Source organism: Nerophis lumbriciformis, linkage group LG08 (genome assembly GCF_033978685.3).
Source record: "Nerophis lumbriciformis linkage group LG08, RoL_Nlum_v2.1, whole genome shotgun sequence".
Lineage (NCBI taxonomy): Eukaryota > Metazoa > Chordata > Actinopteri > Syngnathiformes > Syngnathidae > Nerophis > Nerophis lumbriciformis.
In genome coordinates, this window is record NC_084555.2 from 22,912,835 (window position 1) to 22,931,119 (window position 18,285).

The 18,285-nt window shown below is 38.7% G+C and overlaps 1 protein-coding gene across 1 annotated transcript in view; it reads left to right on the plus strand.

Annotated features, from left to right (window-relative positions):
* Nucleotides 1-18,285, plus strand: part of babam2 (BRISC and BRCA1 A complex member 2) — a 167,372-nt gene that overhangs the window by 101,543 nt on the left and 47,544 nt on the right. The window contains exon 7 of the mRNA XM_061968468.1: nt 17,753-17,862. Coding sequence (XP_061824452.1) covers nt 17,753-17,862 — 110 coding nt within the window. The remainder of the gene's footprint in view (nt 1-17,752; nt 17,863-18,285) is intronic.

Consider the following 18,285-nt stretch of genomic DNA (forward strand, 5'->3'; position numbering starts at 1 on the left):
AATATCTTGTTTTGTCACGTATGACTTTAACAGTTTTTTCTCCGAATAAACTATACATATCCGTAATACCCCATATTTTACGCGGACCTTTTTAATTAATTAATGCCATCCAAACCCATTAGACCTCAAATAAATTCCAAGTACCGTTTGGGGATTATAGTAAAAAGTTTAATTTTGCATTTGATTGCAAAATATTAAAGGTCTGCTCTGTATACTGCGTGTCAGACCTACTGTATGGGTGCATCTCAATATCAATCAATCAATCAATGTTTATTTATATAGCCCTAAATCACAAGTGTCTCAAAGGGCTGCACAAGCCACAACGACATCCTCGGTACAGAGCCCACATAAGGGCAAGGAAAAACTCACCCCAGTGGGACGTCGATGTGAACGGCTATGAGAAACCTTGGAGAGGACCGCATATGTGGGTAACCCCCCCCCCCCCCCTAATCTTTCTTCAAATTTATTTATTTTACTAGTTCAATTCAAAAAGTGAAACTATCATATTCTATTGATTCACTATAAACACGCAGTGAAATATTAAAGCAGTTGTTCATTATTTTATGTAAAAGTTCTTACGAACAAGCCCAGTTGACAAGTGTTTTTGACTATTTTTAATGATTTAAAAATAGTGCAAAATAGTGACCAGTGTACTTTTAAACACCACGATGAATAAAAAAAAAAAAAGAATTAAAATTATATTTTAACCAAAGTGCAAAAAAGATATCATATACAAATACAAAAATTATAAAATACAACAAAATAAATAAAAAAATAACAACTATGATATCCTGCCTAACTGGATTTGGACATCAGGTACAAAAAATATCTTACAATAATTTCAACATTTTCAAAAAAGTTAATTATTATAGTTTACCCTTGAATCATAAAAACTTCCTGAGCCTTTCATTGATCTCTTACTTTGGTTTGAATTGAACTCCTAAAATGAAATAAATATAATATATAGATATATAGAATGCAGAAGGACAAAAACACCCCGTAACACTGTCAGTGAAGCATTATTAATGCATTTACTATTATTGCTCAAAAAATGCCTCAATAAACAAACTGTAGCGCCAGTGACTTCATTTGAAATCCTCCGTTTTCAGCTCAAATTATGCAGTTTTTTCCAAAGATGAGTGCAAGCATACTGTACAGCAGGCTTTCATTCATTACTCGAAACGCACACGGATGTAATATTCCACACGCAAGTGATCATACTTGAGTCACCCTTTGTGGCGAGAAGCCCTACGGTAACACACACTGAATATGCACAGAAAACAAAGGCTATGCCATGCTATCAGCAGTGACACATTATTTCGTGGCACTTGGCCACAATCACTTAAATGACTTCAGTGAAATATGATCTGCTTGCATATTTGACACACCAATTGGTCATATCACACTTGTTCCAAAGAACTTTGATTGTGTCTTTGGTCGCAGCTCTATAAATGTACAATGTTTATACAATTGTTTTTTGTTATTTTGTTGAAATACCTTTTTTCTTGAAAGACAAATATTGCCATGAATTATTTTTTTCTTCTGACCTTATAAAATACTCTGGAAATAATACATGACAAATGTTACAGTCAACTGTACCTAACATTGGCTCTTTGTTAAAAACCACACCCTATACTGTTCTGTACATGGATTGACTGGTTGCAGTAACGGTATAAAGGTGTGTTTGGGTCCTGCCTATTTCAACATTACGATCCCAGGTGGAGCATGTCTCCTGTAATCCCTTGCACGTTGTCCCCATGACAGCATTAATCCTTGGCATTGGGTAAAGTTATAGTGCCGTCTGGTTAATCATCTACTAAACTTGTCACACCTGAGTGTGGAGTTAAAGTATGAGCAGAGGGTTTGTTGTGGGCAAGTGTTTGGCGGAAAATGCAAATATTTTAGATGAGGACGTTAGGTCCTTTTCAAACAGTGTGCCATTTGGGTTGTGGTGATTTTTGCCTGCGCTTGCATTCTGAGGTGGAGGGGATCAGGATCGTTATGGCCCCTGGAGTACACTTCTGCTACCCCTCTCCTCACCACTGCCACTAGCTCCACTACATTGTCAGCAAACTATCCTCAACTCTATACAATGAAGCATTTTCGCAGCTGCTACCTTGATCCGGAATTTCTTGTTTTTGAGGTGTAATAGCTTAATTGTACATCAAACTGTCAAAACACGCAAACATATACAGTAGTTCCTCAACTTACTAGCTTGGTTGGTTATGTTATGGAACCCTTAATTCAAAACATTTTTTAAATAAACTTTGATGAACTGAAATAAATGGGCTCCCTAAAACAGCACAATTCTAACTTCCAGATAAGAAATATTGTATAAAAACAACACAACTGAATTTCATACAAACAACTAAAGTTGTTTTATTAAATTATGTAATAACAGAATTTACCTTGGAGAGTGGACTTCTACCAGTGACGTGCGGTGAGGTTGATGGCTGGTGAGGCACTAACTTCATCACAGTCAGATTTACAAACATATGAACCCTAAAGAGTATCTTATTCACCATTTGATTGGCAGCAGTTAACGGGTTATGTTTAAAAGCTCATACCAGCATTCTTCCCTGCTTGGCACTCAGCATCAAGGGTTGGAATTGGGGGTTAAATCACCAAAAATTATTCCCGGCCGCGGCGCCGCTGCTGCCCACTGCTCCCCTCACATCCCAGCGGGTGATCAAGGGATGGGTCAAATGCAGAGGACAAATTTCACCACACCTAGTGTGTGTGTGACAATCATTGCTACTTTAACTAAACTTTAACTTTACACATACAAACTGTAGCACACAAAAAAGCACATTTAATTAAAAAAAACGTTATTATGGTCTTACCTTTACTTATAAGTGTGGGAACAGTGGTATTCGTGTTGGAGGAGTTGTGAATGAATGAAATATGAAATCCGGGGAGGTGCAATAACTGGCACCAGGAGGCGGGATTACGCGAGCCTCAGCCAGTGCGTCTTCGCAGCAGTTTTATGATTGCTCAGCACAAGAAATACGTTACACACATACAGTTGTTGACAAAATACACTGTACATTATATACCTCAGCTAACTAAACTATGGAAATGTATAATATAATTCATATAGCAATACGGTCTCACTGCACAGCAGGTTAGCAGTTAGCCGAGTCCGCAATCCATGTTGAGGCACAACTGAGCAGAGGTGGGACCAAGTCATTGCTTTGCAAGTCACAAGTAAGTCTCAAGTCTTTACCCTCAAGTCTCGAGTCAAGTCCCGAGTCAAGACAGGGCAAGTCCGAGTCAAGTCCAAAGTCAAGACTGGAAAGTCTCAAGTCAAGTCCCAAGTCCTGCATTTTGAGTTTCGAGTCCTTTCAAGTCATTTAACCACAGACTAATATATTTACACAGATTGTGTATGCTTTTAAAACGCTGTATTTATTTATTAAAACAAGTGCATTTGTAATTGCAGGGAAAAAGATAGTGCTGACATTGCACTTCAAAATAGCACTATTAACCAGTCATTTTAAACATGTAACTCATTCCTTTACAGAATAAACACATTTGAAAAAAACAAGTGCAACTGTACTTATTTGCACAAAAGTGTTAACATTGTATTTCCATGGCATATTGCATTGTAACTAGTTCCACAGCAGTTTCTATCCTGTTCTTACCTTATCTCATTGATCTCATCTCATACTGTATGTGTGTTTATGTGTGCGTACACATGAAAAACATAACAAATATATGAACATAACAATGAACAGAGTTGTACTTTTTAGATGTCAGGACCCTATGCAATATGTACACATATTCTTAATATAGTATACATTTTAACTGACTTTTATTTGACTATGTTTGTCTTTTTGTAGGTGGCTAAAATACGCGGTGCTGCTGACTGCCGTCTAACGTTACGTTACTGTGTGTGATACATTGACTAACGTAATGTTACTGTGTGTGATACATTGACTAACGTAATGTTACTGTGTGTGATACATTGACTAACGTAATGTTACTGTGTGTGATACATTGACTAACGTTACGTTACTGTGTGTGATACATTGACTAACGTAACGTTATGTATAGGTACCTCATGAAACCCTGCTTAAAAAAAAATCACTTGACAAAAAGTATGAATAAGGTAGCAAACTGCAGTGGACGCAACAGATTGCCGTGTTTGCAATGACGTTATAACCATAGACATCTTATAAGTAGACGCAGCATTGGTTGCTGTGACGTGAGCAATTTGCCCGCCATCTTGAAGTGGTGATGAGGAGCCGGCGAGCAGCCTAAACTGACAGTTGAAAGGTAGAAAACAAAGATGGTGTTCAGCGTTTTCCTGCTCAAATGAGCGGACTGTTGAAAATAGGAATCGGGGGATTACTTTTCACAAGTAAGATTTAACATTAATGTACTATTGGTTGTATTTTATGAAAATAATATTACCACAGAGTTGAGAAGGATCAAAGATCTTCAATATTTGTATGTGAAAATCACAAATAAATCTTCTGGGGGAGGATGACGCCCCTACAGGGGTTTGGTTTACAAACTTTCAGCCCCACCTAAAACAAAATTCACCAGCCACTACTGATTATGATGCATTCTCATTTTAGGCAAAGTATAAGACAATACTTTCTTAACAGTATAATTGTAACCAGGAATCAGTCTTCAAGTAACAATATTCAAATACTAACATTGTTGGGTTAAACAGAATTTGGTTTTATTCTGAATCCAGTGAAACAGATTGGTGGTTTTAGCTGATATGAAGACTTTCAGGTGTTTATATATGTTTAAGTATTTGGCAGACGCTTTTATCCAAAGCGACTTACATAAAATAATACATATAAAACAATCACTGCAAACATTATCATTTAAGGGAAGAATGTAATAGAAAATATCAATACAAAGTGCCAAGACAGAATAAACTCTCTGCTGCTGAAGCAACAGAGATACAGTCTATAGGTCCCTAAGATATATAGATGTCTAATGTATTCATTCATTGTTTATGTAGGATACACGCATATGTATATATAACCTAATCATATTGTTTCTTCAACTTAAAAATAGCTTACCGTTTTTTTTCCCCTTCTCTGGGATTATATTCCCAGTTTTGATCTCGGACATCTGGTCACTTATAGCGTATAAGAATATTATATTACTGTTAAGCAAACTATGAATAATAAAACACGCCAAAACATGTGTCTGTTACACACGTATGACAAAAAAGCGCGTGAAAATCAGTGGTATTCAGTGAGGTAAAATTAATTAAATGCGCTGACAGTTCATTGCTCCTGCCAAATGAATTGCACTGAGTGGAGCGGATCACCACTCCAAGATGGCGGCCCCGCGCCTCGTCTGCGCCAGTAGGCAGTAGCGCTCTATGCTGCGTCTACTTATAAGATGTCTATGGTTATAACGTTAGCAGTGAGTTTGCAGCCTCACTGATTTAACTACACAGCAAATAAAAGTCACGTTACTTAGCCAATAAACGTTATCTTACATTCAAAACTTACCCTTCTTTGTGCAACTTCAAATGTCGAACAAAGTTGGAAGTTGTTGCGTCTCCGTCTGTAATATTCGAACTGTGTGATTTGCATACGGCAATTCGTTTTTTGTTGACCAAGTCGTAGTTTTTATACCCGAACGAAACCAACTTTAACATAATTGTTTATCACTGGCACGTTGTTGGACCAACTCTTGTTCATTGGTTGTCCTGCAATTTGATTGGATGAATGCTGTGTGATGAAAACAACGTAGTTCTAATTTGATTGGCTGTTGTACTGACAGGAATAACACGCTGATAGACAGACGAAGAAAATGAAAAATACGGAGCGCTCCCAAATAACTTTTTAAGCTTTGGATTTTGGGGAAAGTGGCAAGTCATGTCAAGTCATGTCAAGTCAAAAGGCTCAAGTCCAAGTGAAGTCACAAGTCATTGATGTTAAAGTCTAAGTCGAGTTGCAAGTCTCTTTACATTTTGTCAAGTCGAGTCTAAAGTCATCAAATTCATGACTCGAGTCTGACTCGAGTCCAAGTCATGTGACTCGAGTCCACACCTCTGCAACTGAGTGACGTGCCTCAACTGGCTGCTGATCACCGCACCGTCTCTTCTCAGTATTTGAACGGCAAATGTGAAAATTCAGCGATTTTGAATAAAAATAATCTAAAACTGGTGAAGTTAAATGGAAAATAACTTTATAGTATAATCACTGGATACATTTAACAATTTAATACATTTTTTTCTTTTTACATTTTTTTTCTTTCCATGATGGCAGGTGAGGCGACTGCACGTCACTGACTTTTACGGTATGTCCTTCCAGCGTCTCCATATTTTTATGGATACCTTTAATGTTTGTCGTTATTATTTGAACATCACCGGCTGGTGTTATCGACTCATTCTGCAAATTAACAATGCTACGCTCAAGCTGCTTCGCCAAATTAGCTAGTTACATGTTCTGTCATGTTTTTTATGATTTTGTTATTTAATTCAATAAATACCCTCTGCTTCTCAGCACTGTTTTTCACACCCAATGTCTTTCTTCATATGCTTGTAAAACAAATGTATGTCCATCTCTAGCTATAAGCTGATGTAAGATCAGATGTTTTGGTCGAATCTTACGGGTTTCACTGTGACATTTCCTACGCAAACTAAAGTTAGGGGTTCTTGTAACTTAAATTTGGCTGCAACTCAAAGCATAACCATTAACCAGGAGACATCTGGTGGGATGTGGGATCATACTATAAAGACAATTGTTTCCATCTAACTCTTGTCTATGTTATTATCTAATCTTCAGGATGTTATTATTTTTTAAGAATGCCACACATATACTGTATGCAATGGAGCACAGAGAGTTCGCCTAGAAGCTGGACATGTCCTTGCACAACAACCCTGCTGTCAGTCAAAGCAGCCCATTACATCGGGCATGACATTTAAAGTTGGGCGAAGAAGGCGAACAGAGTGTCCTTACCTCCTCCGTTCTAGGCCTGCAGTAGAGCCCCGGTGTTGCCTCTGTCGATGAGTGTGTATGTGTGTGTTGTGACTTTGGCCGGGCTTGGTCTGGCATAAGGACAGCTGTCACATCTCCAATCTGTCACTTGAGACACAGGAGATGCCACAGGCCGGGACATCAAGAGACACAAGAAGAGACACAGGGAAAAGAGAGCTGTGCGTTTGTGTGTGCGTATTCAGCCATGTGTCCGAAAGACTAAGGGGGGATGAAAGAAGTAGGGTGGCGGCCACGTGAAGGGATATGACCGGGAGGCACCCTCCAACCTTGATGTCCACATAGTCCCCCACACTCTTCACCCGCTTTCTTAAATCCAACCCTTGAGGAGTTGAGTCACATTCTCTCGGGGCAGGTAGTAAACACTTATTTAACATCCAACCATCTTCCCTGCAGGACACTGTTTTTTTATCGCAATCCTCTCTTTAAGTGCTCAGTCCTCGCTTACTCTGCAATGAATGAAGAGATTCTCTTTATTTCGGGTCTGCCTGTGCAGCAAAATATTTTTTTAATGTTTGCTGCTTACTCTTTATATAAGCAAGCAGAAGTTGCCCTCCAGTGTATTTGGTTAGGAGGGCTTAAGATCTGTTCATGTGGACAGAGACATTAATAGCCTTTTTAAAACTTTTATATTACTACAGACTGCCAAAGGGACCCACTGTTTCAGTTTTAATTTTGGTTTAAAGGTCAGCCTTGGTTCCCGTTACCGTTTTACAAGCTTCCTGTATGTATTCATGGCGTTGCAGTGACAGAATGGTGCCGACCGTGAGCAAGTTCTGCTTTCAAATAACATTGATGGGACATACCTGTGTTTTAATATATACTAGGGCGATCAAAAATAAGGAGTTCATTAATGTGAATAATCATCAAAAATATTGCAAAAATCATGATACGCAGATTAATCACACAATTTATTTTGACTATACATTCTCATTTACTTTAAAGGGGAACATTATCACCAGGCCTATGTAAGCGTCAATATATACCTTGATGTTGCAGAAAAAAGACCATATATGTTTTTAACCGATTTCCGAACTCTAAATGGGTGAATTTTGGTGAATTAAACGCCTTTCTATTATTCGCTCTCGGAGCGTCACATCGGGAAGCAATCCGCCATTTTCTCACTTTCGTCGGTATGTTGTCGGAGGGTGTAAGAACACGAACAGGGACGGATTCAAGTTGCACCAGTGGTCCAAAGATGCGAAAGTGGCAAAAAATTGGACGAAATTTGTTCAAAATACGAGGGTGTGGGGAAGCCGACGAAATGGTCAGTCGTTTGTTCCGCACACTTTACCGACGAAAGCTATGCTACGACAGAGATGGCAAGAATGTGTGGATATCCTGCGACTCTCAAAGCAGATGCATTTCCAACAATAAAGTCAAAGAAATCTGCCGCCAGACCCCCATTGAATCTGCCGGAGTGTGTGAGCTATTCAGGGACAACGGACCTCGGTAGCACGGCAAGCAATGGCGGCAGTTTGTTCCCGCAGACGAGCGAGCTAAACCCCCTGGATGTCTTGGCTCACACCGTCCCTTATGCCACCGAAGATGATCAAGAGAAGAATATCGACCCTAACTTCCCTGGCCTGCTGACATCAACTCCAAAACTGGACAGATCAGCTTTCAGGAAAAGAGAGCGGATGAGGGTATGTCTACAGAATATATTAATTGATGAAAACTTTATTCATTACTCGCGGTTTTACGTAAATTATTGTACATAAACTGTGTTTACCAATAATTTAGCTTAAAAACATTTATTTTTTTCAATCATTCGAGTACATTCAGGTAGTCTTGTGTAATGCAGTATTTTGTGTCTATTTAGGTATGGTTAACCTGAGTGCTGAAATCGTGGAAAAATATATGTTCTTAGCGCGCCTGAAATGGGCTGTCTGCACTCTCAAAGTGCATGTTGTTGCCAAATGTATTTCATATGCTGTAAACCTAGTTCATAGTTGTTAGTAATTATCTTATCAGACAGTGTTAAGCCGCTGAAATCCGAGTCTGAATCCGAGCTAATGTCGCTATACCTTGCTGTTTGTTTGTATTGGCATCACTGTGTGACGTCACAGGAAAATGGACGGGTGTATATAACGTTGGTTAAAATCAGGCACTTTGAAGCTTTTTTTAGGGATATTGCGTGATGGGTAAAATTTTGAAAAAAACTTTGAAAAATAAAAGTAGCCACTGGGAACTGATTTTTAATGGTTTCAACCCTTCTGAAATTGTGATAATGTTCCCCTTTAACCACGGATGGTTACCTGAAAGCTATATTGTCAGTGACCAGGCCAATGCATACGTCATTGCAAAGATGAGTGAGGAGACTCTGACTGGTGTGTTTGCTGGAAAATGTCACTCTAAAATACACCCTGACTGGTGTTCTGGTGTTATCATTTTTTTTTTGCAAATACTATAAATGAGCAGCATTCAAGTAAAACCTTTTTAAAAAATGTCTCCTGGATGACATTCTGATAATAAAATTGCATTTTTGTCCAAATATTGGAGTCCTTTTATATTATGCAAGCAAGTAATGACCTGTGATTAATTATGATTGATCCAAATTTAAAAGTGTGATTAATCTGATTAAAAATAATAATTTGACAGTCACAGCACTATCATATACATAATCATTACATTTCTGTTGTTCTGAAAAATCTCATCTTAACATAACACACATGGTCTCATACAGTAGCTGTCGCTAAAGTTATTATGCATCTAAATCATCTTGACTGCGGGATGCGAGCTCGCCGTCTAAAGACACACAATTGTGATACTACGTATGCCACTAAATCAGATATAAAAAGTAGTCTTGTCAAACAATTAACACTTTTAATCAGATTAATCTAAGGGTTGCTGTGGATTATTTGAATGAATCATGATTAAATATCATCAATCTATTTCCCTACCGCTTATCCTCATTCGGGTGGTGTGTAAACTGGAGCCTACGATTAAATATTGTTTATTTTTTAATTTACAGTAAAAAAAATTACATCGTGCATGGCCAAAAAGAGTCAAGAAAGCAAGAAATATATACAGTATGCACATAACGTGTTTATTAAACACTTTAACATCATGTTTATGTGAGCACAAAATCTGTTTGCTGCATCCACATTATTCTGGACCTGTTGTGTTATTTATGTGCTATTTGAAGATGGATGGGCTTTGCAGTGCTTCCTGTAGAATGTGCCTAATACTTTGTTGGTTGACTTTTTCATGTTTTGTGTTTTTTAACTAAAATTTCCAATTGTTAGGGCTGATGTGATGTTTAGCATCTTCCATAGTGTTTGGTACTCACGTATCAACCGCCCATTTGCGCATGCGTGACATCAAAAATACTTGCAAAATGTGCCGCCAGAAACATTTTAGGAATTCTGAGTCGGGTAAATTGGGTTAAAAATGCTAACCAAATTAATGATGATGATGCATTAAACGCGCTAACTTTGACAGGCACTCTATTCATCTTGTTATTTTACTTTACTAGACAAGTTTTGCTCCCATGCACATTACCTTAATTAAGAATGGCAGTACATTAAGGTTAGAGGTTACTTTTTGCCTTACGAGTTTCACTGATGCAATATGACTTGTGACAGCTCTTTGCTGTCCACAGGAACGAGATGAGTCTGAATCATTCCTTGAAAAGGCTCTCTCCCAACAGTGCACTTGGTCTGACCGAATGAAGGCTATGTACAAGCTGGCCCATGTTTCTCCTCTGGCCCTCCCACCTTTCTGTTAGTTCTCGTCCATCTATGTTCCCAGTCCGAGTCCAAAGAACACATCTATTAAATCACCTTTAGAGACAAGAACCGAACTTGACACCTACAAACTGGAGCAAAATAATCTCCTCCCAAACTACACTCCCACTGCAGCCCCACATCTTCATGCCTGTTCCTATCTGTCCCATATCGTCAGCGGCAGAAGCCGCCAGCACTACTCTGAGACACACAGCAGCCCTTGTTTACTGAAGCAGACTATATTGATGTGAGTTGATTCCATCAGGCGACACTTTTGGATGCCACATACCCTCCGATACTTTACTGGCTCTCTTTGACTATGTACTGTATGTTTTAGCCCTAAATGTATTCGCTGCAATGGGAGATGCTTTTTTAGTCACGGATACATTGTGGGATCCATCCACCCCCCATAACTGTAATGTTCTCATTTATCTTCCTCCATTAACAAGGAGGTATGTCAACTAACAGTGGATCTCAGTTAAATGCTTTTCTGTGCTGTTTGGGTGAGGTTGGGTGTGACTGTGTGCTTGCTTGCACAGGAAGTATTTAAGCAGCGTTCATTCACCTGTATCATAGGAGAGAAGACATGACTGGGATACTGTTGTTTACCACTCTATTATACCCTCTGTATTTTAAACCTGATTCCTCATCCTGATTTCATGATTCCATCGCATCTGATTGCTGTGATAACAAGTTTTATTCAAGCCACCTTAGATGCTCTCTGGAATTAGCATCTTTGTCAAGAGCATCACTCAAGCTCAAGGACCAATTCCCACCTCATAGCGACCACCAGTAAAAGTCTGTCATTATAGAATTGCTCAAATTAAAAAATAAATAACAAGCAAAACACTTGGCATATCTCTGTCAAGCTCTATATCCCGATTTAAAAAATCCAGAATCCAGACGGCGATTAGGATCACCCCCAAAATCGAATCACTTTCCTACCTCATTTCTGAATTTGCCTATAACTTTTTGAGCTATGTTGCAAACTAACAAACAGACGGACAAACAAAGAAATCACAGCGAATACCTATACATTTTGTATAAAATTGTGATTGTGTTCTAAATTAAACTGGTCATCTTCTTTTTTTGCAATACTATGATTTTCAAAAAACACAGTATAATGCCGCTAACAGCTAGCTGGCAACTGCCGCATTAGTCGCTAGCTGAGAACTGGCGCAATAATTAACTAGCCTGATATTTTGCTCCGCTAATCAGTAGCTGACAACTAGAGCACTAATATAATATAATATAATAAATAATAATAATTCATGTTTTTATTCCAAACCTGCAAGGTTCAGTGAGTAGTGTGACCATACATTTCTAAACATGTATTTCAAAACTGCTGTACAGTGTGTTGTTAATTTGTATACAGACACAGTTAAATAATGTAACAAGTGCAGGGGTATATAAAAAATGTATTAAAATGAAGTCCAATCAACCAAAAATTTCACAACACCCCTGCAGTACCTCTGCGGACCCCTTGAGGTCTTGGATCCCCTGTTGAAGACCTCTGGTCTAGTGGACTGGATGGGACAGTGTTACTTGGATGCTACTACTTCTGCTGGGTTTCTGGCATCCTTCATGCTTCGTGACACCTGGATTTATATACACAATCAGTACTGTTTTTTTAAGGGGATGCTGTAGAGTGAAAATAACAAGGGAGAAAAATCTGAATAATTGACACAGCAGTTTTCCGTCAGTTAAATACTCTAAATCAGGGGTGTCAAACTCATTTTAGCTCAGGGGCCGCATGGAGAAAAATATTTTCCCACGTGGGCCCGACAGGTAAAATAATGGCATAATAACTTAAGAATACAACTCTGACAACTTCAGATTGTTTTTTGTTTTACTTTGGCCCAAAATAGAACAAGCACATTCTGAAAATGTACATATCACAAATAATCCTCTTGACAAAACACTTTAGTTGAAAATTCTGAGGAAAAAATTGGTGCAGTTTCAAAAACAGCATGAAGAACACAATTAAATTAGAATTCATCTCAGTGTATCTACAAAGCAGTTGAACTTTAAAGGTGTCATGTGTAACAATGTGGCCAGAAATGATACTGCAATCACGGTCAAAATTATGTAGTACCCTCCCACTCTCCATGACTGAGGTTGCCAAATACACAGCCGAATCCTACTCCAAGGAATTTCAAATGGCAATCGACCAGTCCTACGCTGTAGGTTTCTCTTGTTTATGCGTCTTGCAAGATGGTTTACTCAGTTATTATGCCACATTTTACTGATGTCGATTAGCCAAATGTATTTGTAAAGTTACGCAGCAAAATTTTTGTCGGGAGTCGGGACAGATTTTTGGCATTACCCTGCTAAAATGTCTAGTTTGACCCACGGACCACCATTGAAATAATTAAATATATATAATATATTATATATCGCATAGGCCTACTTTGATTGCAAGCCAAGGCCAACAGTAAAATTAGCGCCACATTTCGTTCAGCATAACTCCATGTTGCATCCAACCTGACACACTGCATTCTCTTCAATGTACGCACATCACCATCTTTCAGTGCAGAGTGCGATTCTATGAGCCAATCCACGTTACGCATAGACCATGTTATGCATAAGTCATATAGCCTACTACCATGTCAATACACAAAATAGAAAATCATTACATGTAATGCATTATATTGTGCCAAGCACATACAACTCCAGAGACTGCAATTAGCCGTGCTAATGTTGGAACTTATTTCCTCAGTTTATCAGCATATTGAGAAGGAAATAGACACTGACACTACCCATATCCACATAGGTTTTATTTGTCGAAAATATATTTTGCCCTGTCAGTTGGATGGCACATCGACATACAGGCTAGCAGGCATATATTCCCCCCGTTAGCCTATATGCCGATGTGTCATTGACCGGGCTAGCATGCTCAGCATTACAGTAGTGTGATGGTGCTTTGCTTCTCAGCATTCGTTGCACGAACATACTAGCTTTGTTAGACAAGGTCATAGACTGTATTGGACAATATGTACGTAATGTCCATTTCCATTTATTACAAGTAATAAGAATACTTAAATGTCTTACTTACCTATCAAGGAGGAAATTAGCAAGTTTGGCATCAGATGAAAAAATCTTCTCCGCCTCAATCGTCTCCATCTTTCAAAGGCATCCCTGATACAAATCCTTGTTTTGTTCCTGGCTTTGTCATGAATAAGTTGAGAATCATAACAACATCTTTTAGATTTACTAAGGTCTGACATGTGAGATAGGCTCCAGCGCCTACCGCGACCCCGAAGGGAATAAGCGGTAGAAAATGGATGGATGGATGACATGTTTAGTAACTTTACCAGTGGCAGTAGCTCGACGAAGGTGGCGGTGCGTTACTGGCAACCTGGATGTGACACACTCACAGACTCTGTAAATGGTCAAACGGTGGAGGGCGAGCCATCCAAATGTAAACAATAACAATATTTTGGGGCTGTAAATCTAATTTTGAAATGAGCTTATCCCGGCTGAACTACCGTTATCAGTTAAAGAGGTATTCGAAAAGAACATGATTTATTAATGCCTTTTGACATATCAGGGCCATTTAATGATGACTTTACATGGAATTATTACATATGGCACCTTTAAGTCACAGCCCATCCTGGATTAAACAAAAAGCTAAATAAAGTGTAAATTAAAAAATCTTCTATGTATCAACTAACTAATTTGTCTTTCCATTGTTCACTTTCTTTAAATTTGCACAGAAGACAATAATTTTCACAAGACTATATCAATGTGCAGTGTCGAGTGGGGTTACCAATTGTTTGTTTTACTCCTGTTTGTTTTACTTTGGGTCGAGGGGGAGGAGTTGCACCCCCCTTTACGGTGTACCTCTTGCTTGGTATACCCAGTAATTTATTTGCTTGCCCAACAGAATTGCCATTGTGACATCCAGTGGACACATTTAGAACAGCAGTTTCTTTCATTTAAAAATGCAGCTCACTTTTACATTTGGCAAACTTATTTTGCGGGCCGGATTGAACCTGTTCACAGGCTTGATTCGACCGCGGGCCGCATGTTTGACATCCCTGTTCTAAATGTAGGTTTCGATCATTTTTAATCGCCCAGCTCTAATGTAACGTAACATAGTAGAAATAATATAGATCAGCCCCAAAATCTAATCACTTATTCCTTATCCCAACTCTGACATTTCCTGAAGGTTTCATCAAAATCTGCCCGTGCTAACTAACTGATAAACAAACCCCAGTGAAAACATAACCTAAAAAATTAACAGCCTCAACTACTTTCTGAAAATGTGCTGAACCATTAATAAGCGTGCTTGGTCCCCACAGCTTGCTGTTTTTAATATTCTTACAAAGATTGATCAATAAAGAGCATTAGATTACATTAATTGGAATCCATTCTACTCCACCAATTGCAGAGTAAAATTTCCCAAAAGAAATGTCTTTATTTGCCTGCTCAAGCTAGTGATTAGTTTAGTTTAGGGATCAGCAGACCGAACTATTTCCAATTAGCTCATGGGCTTGATCATGTTGGAGGCTCCTTTGTTGCAAACTGGTTGCACAGCGCCTCCGTCCATCATGTATGGTGGTTAGATTTCCTCTACACCAGGGCGAACAACGATTTTAACAAATGGATGAGTTCAAACCATCTGTAAGACATTTGATTAACGCTGCAGAGACTTTGTCGAGGGAGGAAGGGAGAGAGCGCTCATAATATTTCAAGTGAAATTGCACTAATGACAGTCCCTTAGAAGTGGCCACGCTCTAGGAAATATATCACACAATGAGAAACTCAAACCTCTGAGAGGCAGATGAGGGTTTTAGCACGCAGCTCCGGGTGGCTTCTGTATACATCTCACACATGATTTGAGTGGTGCTCCCAGTCATCAGCTCACCCTCATGTTGCAGATGTTGAAACTAATGTGGCATGAAACAAAACAGATGTTTCTTCTCTTTTCCTCTCTACCGCCAATAATGTTTTGGGACTAGCACACCCTTATTGTACATAAACAATATAGGCCCTTTTCCACCAAAAGTTTAGAAACCTTAGGTTCCTGTAACCTTTAGTTGATGCATAGAGCAGTAGTCCAACCCAGGTCCCGATTTGGAACAGCTAGCGTCCTCCGTAGAAACTGATCCGTGGCCACTTGCATACTCCTTTGTAAATACGGTATATAAAAAAAAAAGTCTGTGCGCTTTTCGTAGCTTTACGTATCAAAATTAGGTTTGTGGAAAAAAAACAACAACAACATTAAACGGCATATCTTTAAAGACTACGGCTGAGTAAAAACACTGCAAGATAGTTCCACTGGTGCACGTTCTTCAGCATGAAGATGCCCCACAAAAGTTCCTGCAAGCCAATCATTCCTTTTGTTCTTCTTTCTCTTTGCTATCAAGTTTGTTTTAATAGAAATACACAAGAAATAAGAAATAAACAAGTTGTCTAGCATTCTGTAATGGCGGTCCTGTGTTCGAAAAATACGTTTTAAGAACGCCTCCAACCGTGTTCAACCAATCAGCGTTCGACAGCACATTCTGGTTGCATGAACCTTCCAAAATTCCGACCTTGCTGGCAGGAATTAAAAAAAATTCCTGAAGAACTAAATCTACCTAGGTAGGTTTTGGTGGGTAAATGGGAAAGTTCCTTTTAAAAGTTATTGCGGTGGAAAAGGGCCTTATCTGTCACTGATGCTGGAGAAGAGGGTGTTGCTTACAAGATCCGTGGTAGTACATCCTAAAGGTCATTTATAGGGGCCATTCAAGTTCTTCCACACCACACCTATCCAACTCTACCTGTAGGTTTTTTGCTTTGTGCAGTGGGCCTTCCCCACTTTGTTGGAAACAAGGGATGGTCCAAAATGTCTTGGTAAGATTAAGTATTAAAGCTAAATTAAGTTGTTTTTTTTCCAACTTGTGTGTTTTAGTTCAGCATCATCCCTAAAGGGGACCTATATTGATTTTAAGCTATATTTAAAACACGTCCTACCTCTCTGACAAAGCTTGACTTGATGTCTAAATAAGTACGTTAATCTTGCTGTGATTACAGATTGCAAAACCCTGTGAACAGAGGCATCTAAAACTGTGTGCAAGCTCACGCCAAAATGCATGATGCTTTGGCATTGTTTAACATGAGTATCCAACGCTGTAGCAACATGTATAAGTCAGAAAAGACAAAATTCATCAAAGGTGCCCTTCAAATGTTTGCTCACTTGAGAAGACTGCAACATGTTACCTCTTTGTCAGTTCTCTTAACAATCCAGTCATAGAAATCTGAGGTCTCATTCATAGAAATGTGCCAAAATAAAACAGATTATAGTATATCCTTCCCCCAAATAAAGTTAGATCTTGTACAGCTATCGCATTCATTTTCTTCCACATCACTAAGAATATTCACGTGGTGGTCAGTGGCATTTTCCATGCCGTAATGTTGTTTGAACATGTGGGTTTGATCGTGATCACAATGTTTTTATTTAGGTCTGTTTAGCTGGACTGAGAGTGACAATGTTTCTATAATGAATTACATGTGATCTGTTCTGCGTAGTTGACCATTATTGGTAATTGTATTTGGTATAGTGCTGTATTTGTACAATTGAGCATGCTGATAATCTGATGAATAATTGGATGGACTATCCATCCATCCATCCATTTTCTACCGCTTATTCCCTTTGGGGTCGCGGGGGGCGCTGGAGCCTATCAATCAATTCAAAATTGAAAGTGCAGCGGTATAGTTACAGGACAGAATGAAGGGATGCACTTTGTTTGAAACGAATACAAATAAAATGATTCATTTTCTAAGCACACTATTAACTGGTTTTGTGATGAGTTGCTTAATTTCATTACATCTCAATTTGAGTCTCCAGTTGTCACTGTCTCCATTTAAAATAAGAAATACAGAATAAAAAGTGGCATACACCACTTTTAGGGCCCATTTTGTGCATATGCTACCTTAAAAAAAAATCATACCTTTGAGTGTGGCGTGCCAGCGTTAGGCCCGAACACTCATCTGCAATTGGTACAGGAATGTGTTACTGAAATTCTAAAAATAAAAATTACCTTTGTAATTTTTTTCCCCTAGGACACAGCTCTGGACCCTGGAGAGGATGTGGCCCTTCTATCAGTGAGCTTTGAGGATGCAGAAGCTACACAAGTCTTCCCAAAACTTTACCTTTCCCCAAGTATCGAACAGTGAGTACATCATCTCATAGATGACGTGATTTGCTTTGACAATAGGAATATTATTTCTTTTTTTTTTTAAGAAAAAAACATGTTTCTGTATTATTACATGTTTTTTATATTGATTATGTACAGCAGGGGTCACCAACTGGTCGCCCGTAAGGACCAGATGAGTAGCCCGCTGGCCTGTTCTACAAATAGCTCAAATAGCAGCACTTACCAGTGAGCTGCCTCTATTTTTTTAAATTTTATTTATTTACTAGGAAGCTGGTTTCGCTTTGCTCGACATTTTTAATTCTAAGAGAGACAAAACTCAAATAGAATTTGGAAATCCAAGAAAATATTTTAAAGACTTGGTCTTCACTAACTGACAAAGAAACAGATAACAGATTTGTTGTCCAGTTCAAAGTGTGACATGATTTATTTAAAAATTTG